Genomic DNA, 12,801 nt, shown 5'->3' on the forward strand with positions numbered 1-12,801 from the left:
GATATGCGCAAGCCGGGTGGGGCTTCCAGAATGTCCGAGAGCCAAGGGTGAGTCCCAGAATGTTCAAGAGCCTTGTCTGGCTCACAGAGCACTAGCAGTGTCAAATGGAGTTACCATCATGATACCGATAATACCTTGCATGGCTGCAAGGCTCCTACATCACTGCTCAACACGTTACGCCAATGCCCTACCTAAAGGCCTCCTCACCTGTCTGTCACTGCCTCATTCAGCATGCATGTTGTGAGATAACAAGCTTTGCAGCAATGTTCGTGGGATGACTCTCATGTGTGTAGCATGCTTGCAAAAGGACATAGATAAGGTCACCTTAACTGGCTTTATTAATGCCACATCCCTCATGACGGGTGCCACACAGTGGCTAAACAATTTCTTCAGCTTCTCCAAGTCCAGCAGGTTGGCGTCTTGATCCAGGTTCTCACTATGCAGCACCTGCAAAAAGGTAGCAGTATATGCAAAAAAATTCAGTTAATTTGTTTTCTCGAAATTCCAGAAAAGGGCACAAGTAGTTCTTCCATTAATGAACTAATGATGATTTCGAAAAGTATCAGGTTTGAAATACAGACATTGGAAAACCCGACTCAAGCACGCAGGCTGCTCAGCATCAAACCTGCACAAAATCTAATAACCGTGTCACACAGGCATTTTGAAGGCTTTCAAATGGCCATCAACTCAGTGGCACTTGAATGCAGCTAAATGGGCATTTCCAATAGCCACAGAGTCCCTAGAACAGTGTGGACATCTATCAAGATTTTGAAGGAGTAAAGTTTCACAGGTTCTTCTACTCTCCTTGCACCAGCGGTGCCCCGCCAGAGACGGGTTGGTTTCAACTCGAAGACTGAAGCTTGATCTCTGCACCAGCGGTGCCCCGTCAGAGACGGTCTCAAGATGTGTTGACACGCAGGGATAAAGAAAGGCAATAACTGAAGCTTTATGTACAGATATTTACAGCATACAGAAGTTTAGACACTCGAGACAAATTAAACGGCAAAAGGAGAAACAACAAAAAGGGTGGAACTGGCTAATACCAGGGGAGGCCCCTACTCGGCGTGGCCGAAGATGCGTAGCATCTCACATTAGCGCAGAACCCCGCTTCCAGCTCCGGGGCCCGGTTTTAAAGCCCTAAAGGCCCGGCCCACATTTCGTAGCTTCCAATCATATTGTGCTCTCAACATGATTGGTTCTTCAAGAGCCTGGCCAGCCCTCCAGCTGCCGTAAAGTAGAGCTCTCTCTCCACCACAAAATAAAAACAAACACAAATAGACATCCGTGCCAGCACGTGTGCGAATCAGTACCGCGGGTGGGGGGACACCCGTATACCTGCCGGCGCGTTCGCGAGCGCCGCGTTCCAAGAAAGGAGACGCATCGCTTTGAGCACCCCCAGCCGCGTTCCGATGACCCCCGCGAACGCTACCGAACCCTTACACGCCCTTCCCAAGATTCTACAAAGGGCTCAAATGCCACTTTTAGAATTATAACAAAGGGATCGGTACGGGTCACAAAACCACCCTGTGGGTGACATACCGCAGCTACACAAACACTGGCACGAACAAAACCAAAAACAAAAAAAATGCACACGGGCACCAACACAACATTAAAAAATGCACACTTAAATACACACAGTGGCATGCCTGCCGTGCGCCGTAACACAGCGTCCAAGTTGGTGCGTTGCACCCAGTTCACCAGCATGCACGCCGTCGTCCTGCTCGCGAATGAGCACACAGACACAGACACTCGCGACTGGAGCGTTCACAGCACTCGCCCAACGCCCACGTGAGCCTCCTTAGTCGCACCGAGCGTCCCTGTGTAGTAACATTCGAGCCACCACGTGTTGTCTGTAACACAATTAACGCCTAAACGGTAACTCACTCATTAGGCTGGCGCCACAACGGGGCGTGAACTGAAAAGACGGTGCCCTCCAGGATCAAAAACGTCCCGGGTTTTGATGGGTCCAAACCCCTCACTACACGACGCACCTGAGGGCCCGCTCTCTCTGGCGCGCCGGTACGAACCGCGTGCTGCGTAAGGAACATCTCTCTTGCCGAGTTCAGCTGTAACAGTGCGGCCGGCTTTGCTGAACATAATTTGGCGTACCGCAGCACGGAACGTACTGTTCCACGCGCCGACATTCACTGTGAAGGCTATGCGCCTGTCCCCTGGTACTTTGGAGCGTTTGGAGCTATTTGCACCGTTCCTGCACGGGCAAACATTTAAATCGCCGCTCCCTGCTTGATAGACGCTGGCCGGCTTCGTGGCATCGTCTGCTGCACGAGCTGACTCGCCGTCGCTTGACCCGAGCTTGCCTTGCGGCAAGTCGCCACTCATTTCCGGGTCCTCAAATGACCTGGCCGGACACACACCGGGTGCGTTCGACAACTGCGCGGCGCTCTGCCCGGTCGGCCCAGCAAGCCCGCCTCCGTTCCCTGGCTCGCATGGAACGCTCTTTCCATCAATGACGCTACGGGGCCCTTCATGCCCTATGACCGACACAGTGTGCGGTTCCAGCAACGCTAGACTTTCTCCTGTCACTAGGTCCGCGATCTGACATCTGTCGTCGCTGGCCGTTCCCTGCTGAGCTAAATGCTCTTTTCCGCAGCTTGCTTGAGACTGCGTTTTTGGAATTGTGAGACTCACTTCCAACAATCCTGAGCACGCGTCCGCGTCCCTGGTGTCATTTGGGATTGAGCTAACCTGGGCGGCCGTGTCGTCGGCGTGCGCGTTCACCGCCTCTAATACCGCGACGCTGCGTTCCGTCAGGCTGCTTTCTTGATCTGCGACTCCAGCTTCGCAGAAATCTGGCTCACCCTTTACCTCTGCCCGGCTGTCCTCTTGACCTGCGCCCGGCAGGCATATGCCGTTGCCTTCCCGCACTGGCGACCTCTCTGCTCGTGACTCGGAGCAGTTCTCCCTGGCTAGTTGGCTAGCTCTCCTAGACTCCTTGATCTTAGAAATCTCGAGCTCTACCTGCTGGCGTCTCGCTTCTAATACCCCCAAGACATACTTAACATCCTGAGGTTCTTCCTCGCGAAGAAGCGCCTTTCCGCCATTTACTTTCGCAAGTTGAGCCTGAAGGTCCGCCAAGCGCGCCTTCGCTAACTCAACCTGGTACCTCACATCGAGCGAGGGCCGGCTTGGATAGCTTTCCATACCGCCTTCCGTACCCCTCAGCTGTCCTACCGGCTCGAACACAGGGACGTGAACAATGCGACCAAGGAAACTCACGGTTTCGATGCGTCGATCCGCATTGCCAGCTCCTTGGCGTCGGAGTCCACCGCCACTTTCCCCGGACGCTGCGATGAGCTGTCGCACGCCGCTGCTCCGCCGCCGGTGACCGTCAAGTTATCGACGCGCTGCTTCCTTCAACCGGACGCAGTCCCACGTCGCTGGACTACTGCCGTGGTCCTTGCGTCCTTGCCGCCGTGTCTCCGCAGGTCCGTTCACGAACGCTGACCTGTCGCCTTGTCGTCACCTTTCTCCCTGCCTTGTCTTCTTCCTGCGCCGTCTTCCGATGGCCGCAGGATCCTGCCGACTGCGCCAGTAAAGTTTCACAGGTTCTTCTACTCTCCTTGCACCAGCGGTGCCCCGCCAGAGACGGGTTGGTTTCAACTCGAAGACTGAAGCTTGATCTCTGCACCAGCGGGGCCCCGTCAGAGACGGTCTCAAGATGTGTTGACACGCAGGGATAAAGAAAGGCAATAACTGAAGCTTTATGTACAGATATTTACAGCGTACAGAAGTTTAGACACTCGAGACAAATTAAACGGCAAAAGGAGAAACAACAAAAAGGGTGGAACTGGCTAATACCAGGGGAGGCCCCTACTCGGCGTGGCCGAAGATGCGTAGCATCTCACATTAGCGCAGAACCCCGCTTCCAGCTCCGGGGCGCCCGGTTTTAAAGCCCTAAAGGCCCGGCCCACATTTCGTAGCTTCCAATCATATTGTGCTCTCAACATGATTGGTTCTTCAAGAGCCTGGCCAGCCCTCCAGCTGCCGTAAAGTAGAGCTCTCTCTCCACCACAAAATAAAAACAAACACAAATAGACATCCGTGCCAGCACGTGTGCGAATCAGTACCGCGGGTGGGGGGACACCCGTATACCTGCCGGCGCGTTCGCGAGCGCCGCGTTCCAAGAAAGGAGACGCATCGCTTTGAGCACCCCCAGCCGCGTTCCGATGACCCCCGCGAACGCTACCGAACCCTTACAGAAGGCTTTTCAGTGGTAGAAATTTGCACTCAGACATGGAGCACTCGCAACTTACACTAAGGAATAAAATCAAAGCAATTTAATCGCTGAAAGAATACTCAACATGAAATGTACAACTTATTTCACTGAAAAAAAAGAAGGCTGGCCACAAAACACTGCAGCAAGCGGATTATCACTGTTGCCAATAGCACAAAAACAATGAATACCACCTTTTCAAAACTGCGTGAGTGCTACAACAGCTTCCCAGCAAAATTATCAACTGTGACAGTGGCTCCACAGCAGTTTGGTGCGAGATGATGAAATATCTCTACGGCGATCAAGTATTCTGTGTAGCAGCGGCATAACTCCCGAGTTGAAGTGCAAATCTCAAAGCTCAATCTCCCACCTTAACTGTTATCTTTAAATACATATTTAAATTCATTGCAGCATGCTGCAGAAGTATGTGGTCAGATCATTCGAGAGGATACCTGCAAGCTATCTCAGGAGACGAAAGATCTGATGAAGAAACGCCAAAGCATCAGGACGTCTAACTTCAGAGATAGAATAGGACTAGGAGAGCTATCGAAGTTAATTATAAGTGCAAGGTAGCCAACATAAGAAAGTTTAACATGGAGAAAACCTAGCATGCTCTAAAGCATGGAGGTAGCCTAAAATCAGTGAAGAGAAAACTAATCACTGGTAAAAACCAGATGTATGCGCTGAAAGACAAAGAGGGCAATGTCATAAGCAATATGGATAAGATAGTTAAAGTAGCCGAAGAGTTCTACACAAATCTCTACATAGTGAATGTAATCAGAAGGTTACAGAGAGAGGCAGTAGAGCACAGCAATGGGACACCAGCCAGTAACGAGGGAGGAAGTAAAGAAAGCCTCAGGAGCAATGCAAAGGGGTAAAGCAGCTGGTGAGGATCAGGTAACAGCAGATTTGCTGAAGGATGGAGGAGAGATTATGCTAGAGAAACTAGCCACCCTGCATACGCTTGCCTCGTGACCACGAGCGTATCAGGAGCTTGAAAGAATGCGAACATTATTTTAATTCATAAGAAAGAAGATGTCAAGGACTTGAAGATTTACAGACCGATCAGCTTACTATCCATTGTCTACAAGGTATTTACTAAGGTAATCACTAATAGACTCAGGACAACCTTCGAATTCAATCAATCAAATGATCAGGCAGGCTTTCATAAAGGATACTCAACGAGAGACCACATTCATGCAATCAATCAGGTGATAGAGAAATGGGCAGAATACAACCAACCCCAATATATAGCCTTCATTGACTACCAGACAGCAATTGACTCGGTGGAACCACAGCTGTCATGCAGGCATTGTGGAATCAGGGTGTAGAAGAGTGTTATGTGAAAATATTGGAAGATATTTATAACGACTGCACCGCTACCATAGTTCTCCATAAGGTCAGCAATAAAATTCCAATAAGGCAAGGTGTCAGGCAGGGAGACACGATTTCACCAATGCTATTCACTGCCTGTTTACAGGAGGTATTCCGGGGCCTGAAATGGGAACAGTTGGGGAGAAGAGTTACTGGAGAATACCTAAGTAATTTGAGATTCCCTGATGGCATTGCCTGGCTAAGCCACTCAGGATATGAACTGCAAAGCATGATGAATGAGTTAGACAGGCAGAGCAGAATTGTGGGGCTAGAAATGAACACGCAGAAAACCAAAGTAATGCTCAACAGCCTAGCAAGGGAACAGCAGTTCACAATTGGTAGCGAGGTGCTAGAAGTAGTAAGAGGATATGTATACTTAGTGCAGGTAGTGACCGCTGATCCGGATCATGAGAGGGAAATAACTAGAAGAATAAGAACGGGGTGGAGCGCATATGGCAGGTTCTCTCAGATCGTGAAAGCCAGTTGCCAATATCCCCCAAGAGAAAAGTCTAACACAGCTGTATCTTACTGGTACTCACCTATGGGGCAGAAATGTGGAGGCTAACAATGAGGGTTCAGCTTAATTCAAGGACAACGCAGCGAGCTATGGAAAGAAAAATGATAGGTCTAACGTTAAGAGATCGGAAGCGGGCGGAGTGGGTGAGGGAAAAAACGCGGGTTAATGAAATCCTATTTGAAATCAAAAGGAAGAAATGGGCTCGGGCAGGGAATGTAAGGCGAAGGCAAGACAACCGCTGGTCCTTGAGGGTAACAGAGTGGATTCCATGAGAAGGTAAATGTAGCAGGGGGCGGCAGAAAATTAGGTGGGCGGATGAGATTAAGAAGTTTGCGGGGATACGGTGGCCACAATTGGCAGAGGACAGGGTTAATTGGAGAGACATGGGAGAGGTTTTGCCCTGCAGTGCGTGTAGTCAGGCTGCTGCTGATGATGATGATGACAGCCTGAGCACACCTACAAAGTAAAACTGTGAACTCGACCCAGCAGCACTTTACTGTGTTGAAAGAGAACAGGTACAATTGAATTACTGCATTACCTTGTTATCATTAAAAAGTACAGGGCTCTAAGGACTTCCTAATTTACATCGAAACGAATGGTTTACAGTGAACTTTCACGGATTACACTAACAGGCACTGAAAATCCAACACAGCTGCCCAAGAGAATATTAGGCAGCCGCGCTAGCCTTCTTTTGCGCTATGCTACCTGATACCAGATTAAGATTCGAGAGCAATTTACTCATACTCTAGCACTGGGATACGTTATGCCCCAGACTGATGCAGCTGTCTTACTAAAGGCAGAGAAGCTTTCAGTGTGGGTCATGTGTGCTGTGGCGTGAACACATGCACAGGATCGCCTGCTACCATTCAAGTCCTCTGTGTACACAAATGCAGGTGCAATAGAAAACCCACATCACAAATTTGGCTAGTCTGGTCGGCCAAGCATGGGCCAGCTGATAGCACGAAGCAGCAGGTGCGACACATACCATCATCATCAGCCTGACTAGGCCCACTGCAGGGCAAAGGACTCACCCATGTCTCCACATTAACCCTGTCCTTTGCTAGGTGTGGCCACCATATCCCCGTACACTTCTTAACCTCATCCGCCCATCTAAGTTTCTGCCGCCCCCTGCTATGCTTGCATTCTTTTGGAATCCACTCCATTACCCTTAAGGACCAGCGGTTATGTTGTCTTCCCATTACAAGCCCCGCCCAGGCCCATTTCTTCCTCTTAATTTCAAGTAGCATGTCATTAACCCGCGTTTGTTCCCTCACCCACTCCGCCCCCTTTTGGTCTCGTAATGTTAGACTTATCATTTTTCTTTCCATAGCACACTTTGCTGTCCTTATTGTTTGGCACGTGTTTTTTTCTTTGTAATAAGGCATAAAGTATTACACATGAATTACCACATGGCATCCTCCTATGACCGCTAAATAATTTATAATCAAATTTCTTTCTCCTGCTGTATTTGTTTCGGTTTCGACAGCTGAATGATGGCTGTGACGTCAAAGCGAGGTTATTGGTCACGTGAGGCATGAAAAACTGCAATACAATTGGTACTTCTGGCTCTTAAGGAATGCTGGTGTCAGCGCTGTAGCGAATTAAAATGATGAAGCAGCGATTATAAGTGCAGTTTTACCACGCCTCACGTGACCTATAACCTCTCTTTGATGTCATAGCCATAGTCAAATTGTTCACCGAAACAGGATGGCAGAAAAAGTTGATTATAAATTATTCAGCGGTCTCACGCGAATACCAGATGGTGATTCATGCATAGTAGTGTCTTCCGCAGCATTATAGAGAAGAAAACATGCCACCAAGATTAGGTGTCTATACTCTTTTAAGCTGAACTCTTTTAATTAGCCTCCACATTTCTGTCCCAAAAGTGAGAAACATGCAGGCTAAAGAAAAGATTTCAGCTTAAGTACCAAAGTGGCTCTAATCACACGATGAAGCGGAAAAACTCTCGACACTTGAACAGAGAACAAATAGGAATACCAACAAAATTTTAGATTCTTGTAAGGCTATCAAGCATTTCTGAATATTGTAAACTGCACTTTCACACATACAGTACGCATGTATGCCAAGCTCACATTCAGTAGCCCTGTTTTCCGGCTGTAGTTGTCACGATCTGAGCTCAGTTACAGATTTAAAACCAGCCAAAAGATGCAACACAGGAAAAGAGAAGAAAACAGGTTGGACTATCAATTGAATTTTTTGTGAAGGAAAAGAAGGCTCGCATGAAGATGCGCCACACATGACCCACACCAGCGAAAGGCAGGACAACAAATAACTGTCACTGATATACAAGCACGTCATCTAAAAGAGAAAATTCTTTCCGTTGAAGATTGACTAATGGCTTCGCTACTCATACAGCCATTGCCTTGGAGATATGCATCAAATACCTTACAGATTTGTTTACCACTTCTATACACCACTGAAGTGTCACAGAAATCAGGCGTACACACTGATGGGTCATCTTATGATTTACACTCACGACATTGGCACTGTAGTGCCAGATTAGAAGCTGCCTTCCCCCTAACGAGTTAGTGCTCACTCAGGAACACATTAAAGACACCTGCACATATCCCTGAAGTAGTTTCTTGCACAAGCTAGCGGAATGTGATAAACCACTTCCTGCAAGTCCTGAACCTAGTTTTATGGGATACCATACTGCTATCCCGGGTTTTAACAGCAGCGCAAAGGCCATCAACACAATGATTGGCGCAAAAATTACATTTAAAAATTTTCCCGACACTCGATTTGAACTCATGAAGTCTACACAAAGGACTCCATGATAACCGTTCTGAGGTGAATGGCAGTTCAGCCTAGCCTCTGGAATCTGTGCCAAAAAAAACGGAGTCAGCGCATCGCAATTTATTTCCGATATCAGCCGGTGCTGATGACAATTGTATGTTTTGCTTTCTCTGGCTTATAAAGCTCCACTTTCAGAAAAAGTGTCGTCTTTGTGGTTAGGATGCGGAACTTCATCATCACAGGTCAACTTCAGCTTGCCATCAGTGTCCTTTTAATGCCTCAAAGTTGAACAATAGCTCCATTCATAGAGGAGGGCTGTGCATAAATTTCGACCACCAAAGATTCTTTAACATGCACTGACATTGCATAACACACGAGCAAATATGCATTTCGCCTTGTCGAAACGAAGCCACCACAATTCAATCCCGCGTCTTTGGGCTCAGTAGCCGAACACCAATGCAGTAGCCCACAGCAGCAGGTGAAAAACAAAAGAGAGCCCTTAATAGGCAACCTAACTTGCAAAAATCAACATAACGAGGGGTCACACAAGTAGCAGTGGACTAGGAAAATAAAAGCTACTTGTGTCGGAAGATGTCTTCAGTGCTTACCTCAAAAGCCTGCTTGCTTGCTGGGCATCCTAGCACCAAGTGAAAGGCTGGCACAGCTATACTGGAGAGCTTGGAAGAGGCATTGCTGGTAAAGCTATGTGGAGCTTGCTGCAAGGTAAAAAGACACATTTAACAGCAGCACAGTGCAAAAAATGGACTAGAATCAAGCATGTAAGGCAAAATGCAAGGCACAAAAAGGAGCCGGTCGCAGAATGGAACACGACTGTTTAACCACATTTCGAAGTGGGCCAGGCAACAAGAAATTCATAACCACGGCAGTCATTCACAAGCTAGCCTCAGACGAGACATCACTTGCATATCGATATCCAGCATCGTTTCTACAATACATGCCACCATTCAAAAGAACAGACCACAGCAGAACGATATTTTCAGTAGAAGGCTGGTTTGCTTCAAATTCTGCATGCGTCCCTCAATTTGAAATCTGGCATGATTAGCACTGATTTCACATTCTCACAGGTATGATGAATTAATAGTGCCAATTGCAGAAAAACCACACTTTTTCCTTTAACATCAAATAAGGTATTGGAGAGGTACCTCAGCATATTTAAGTCAAAGTCAGATTTATTTGCGCCATTGGTTATAATCATGAAACAATTAAGTTTATTCTTCGTACATATTAAAGGCTCAATTACCCTTAAATTTCACTGCAACTTCATGATTTATGCCAAATGGAGCTACGGCACTTGTGTGCATTTTGCAGTTGTCTGTACCATTTCAGCTCCGAGCCAAAGTATGAAAAAGCGAATGCCAAAATAGAGGCGAAAAACTTCAGAGCAATTTGTTTTTATCTCACCGTTCTGCTATTCAAGGCTCGACTACACTGGCTCGGCTATAAGTACGAACGCAGCTGGATCATACGGAGCTTCGTACCTTAAATACACAATTTATAAAAGTACAAGTGAAATACAAGTGAAAGAGGAGGAAGCTCAATCCTAAGGCATACAGCTGAATCGCAGTCTACGTAGTTATACTGCTCGAGCGCTGTTACTTCAATTACAGCGTAACATGCGGCGAGAATGCAAAGCCCGGGCCGAAGATCTATTCGCGGGCACATATTCCATTCTCGGCGAGAGATGAATGGCAGTACGGCGGCAGTACGGCGCCGATATCGTGCACCCCGCGATCGGATCAGCTGTGCATATTTGCATGGCATACTGACCATGACCGTGTGACCACTGACACTACACGCGCATTCATGCCCGTGTGCCGCCAGCAAACAACCTTTCAGCGCTGCGTGCTGCCGCGATAGGCACTGCGTCTTCGCGTCTCTGTACTAGCTGTGTTGACGTGGCCAGTTGTGCGCAAAGGCTTTGAAATAATGAACAGGTTCGAAGAAAATTAACTTACCCCCAAGATGCGAGATGTCACCCGGGTAGTGGTCTCCCACCAGCTGCTCCGCCATGGAGGAAATGAGCCCCGCCGTCAGCATAGCGTTTCCAGTGAAGGCGCGCAAAGGACGACGCGCTATCCGTCGAGCCCGCTGACGCACGCTATAAACACAGGTTTAGCGAATTTCACTGCTGTCGGCACATCACATATCGGAAGAGTGACAAATGCTCATGCCAGCGATGGTTCACGCCCTCGGCACCACAAAGGAGGACCACGACCGACCACGACAAACGTAGCAACGCTGTCCGCCATGCTGTCCCTTCCCAGACGCTGCGTTCGTTGGCTAGCGCTTCGGCCAGTTTCGGCTTCCTTCGGCCCGTTTAGAAAGGCATCGCCTCCAGGCATTCCTCCAGGTCGTCTCTTTCGGGCTCTATGCTTTTGGGCAGTGCGATAGCAAAGAATTAAAACCAAATGAAACTTTCGTTACAAAAATAATTAAGTTCTTGTGCACATATTAGCATTAAAAACTTGAGAAATTTGTGACGCGTGGACGCATGAATATGCGTGTCGGTACATGCGTGCGTGCGTGCGTGCGTGCGTGAGTGGGCAAGGTCTAGCGCGTCAAATCCAAAGCCTATCCGACATGCTGCATGGTTTCTGAGATCACCGCCGTGAGCTTCGCTTGTTTTCTGGTGCTGCTGCTGGGCGGTCTTGTGCGCCACTGTTACTGTGCTGGAATCGCAAAAGAAGAAGGATTACCGGTGTGTGCTGCCGGTGGGCGCGCTCTCATCCAAGAGTAGTAGCAGCTCCCAATTAAGCGATCCGTCGGGGCATATGTGTTATGGTTGTCTGGTCGACAACGATAATGAGGTCAGCAGTGCGGTGCCGTCGTTTGATGAGTCGAACCTTTCGGCCTATTGCTCTGCTAACTTTGTTGCAAAAATGCCTGGCTCATAAGCAGCGACAGTGGCCATTGTTTCTGTGGTGTGTTTCGATTACAAGACGGCGCCCTTCTACAGTGTGGCTTCCTTGGAAACTTAGTCGGCGGTGTGCCTGCAACGCCTGTCGCTGTCAGCTCAAACTGACCGCCTGCGAGCGCTGCCTTCTTTTGCGATGTGAACGGTGACGGGACACTTACTGCCTGTGGCCGGAGCTTATAGCAAAAGCGAAGAGTGTTTTCTGTGAAGGTTTGACGAAGTGCGTGTGTCAGTCTGGACCCTTAGCAAGTCATACGAGATGCGACATGCAAAAGTGGTCCACCAGTCGCTTCAGCAGAAAGGAGTGCGGATGTTTTTTACGTTACTTCAATCGAGAACTGCCCATGCAAATATTTCAACTCGTCTCTTGCCTAAACAGCATAGTAAAGAAGCTAAAGCAACAAAACTGCTGTTTCCATGCTGTATATTGATTCCGCACTCGTGCTAGAGGTGGGAAATATGTAGCAGTTATTGGCGGAGTTACAGCCTATGAAGCACGTGCAGCTTCATGTAACTGCAGGTTAGGATATGCGCCTTACTTGGTATTGACTTTGTGACCAGACATAGCCATTTGTCAACTAAAAGAAATTTTCTTGCTATAGGATTCTGCAGCATTATGTATGCTTCTGGACACTGAATACCGGGTGCGTCACCTCTCTTGAAAGCACTCAGATTTGTGTACTTATCAGTACGTTTGAGATGAGAAAATTTTATCAGCTTCTTTTCTTTATTTTATAATTAGCTACACAGCATGTTGCAAAAAAAATGTTTTAAGGAAAAGTATTTCAGTTTAGAGTAGAACAGTTCAACAAAGTTGTTTTGGGCATTCTGGTAACTTCAAGATGGTATTTGATGGTTGCATACAGACGCGCAAGTCAAACCTCAAAGGGCATCAAACTTAACAGTACCGCTGAGCTTATCCTTTCGTGCTTTTTATGTGTGTGTAGATCACGTGGGGAAGTTCAGTATTGGATGTTGGATTTC

The 12,801-nt window shown here is 48.0% G+C and overlaps 1 protein-coding gene across 2 annotated transcripts; it reads right to left on the minus strand.

The window, feature by feature from the left end:
- Nucleotides 1-320: 320 nt before the first annotated feature.
- On the minus strand, nucleotides 321-11,182 carry LOC149336581 (uncharacterized). Of its 2 annotated transcripts, none has more exons than XM_089553004.1 (3): nucleotides 10,859-11,182; nucleotides 9,491-9,598; nucleotides 321-3,544 (listed from the first exon to the last, which is right to left on the minus strand). In XM_089553004.1, exon 3 carries the CDS (start codon nucleotides 3,160-3,162, stop codon nucleotides 1,888-1,890), a length of 1,275 nt encoding a protein of 424 aa, XP_089409130.1. In that variant the 5' UTR covers nucleotides 3,163-3,544; nucleotides 9,491-9,598; nucleotides 10,859-11,182; the 3' UTR covers nucleotides 321-1,887. The 2 variants fall into 2 exon arrangements, with proteins under 2 accessions (XP_089409130.1, XP_089409129.1); XM_089553003.1 differs by having other exon boundaries at nucleotides 321-3,643.
- Between the last annotated feature and the right edge of the window lie 1,619 nt (nucleotides 11,183-12,801).

This window comes from Amblyomma mixtum, chromosome 7, assembly GCF_055824585.1.
Source record: "Amblyomma mixtum isolate Tamu chromosome 7, ASM5582458v1, whole genome shotgun sequence".
Lineage (NCBI taxonomy): Eukaryota > Metazoa > Arthropoda > Arachnida > Ixodida > Ixodidae > Amblyomma > Amblyomma mixtum.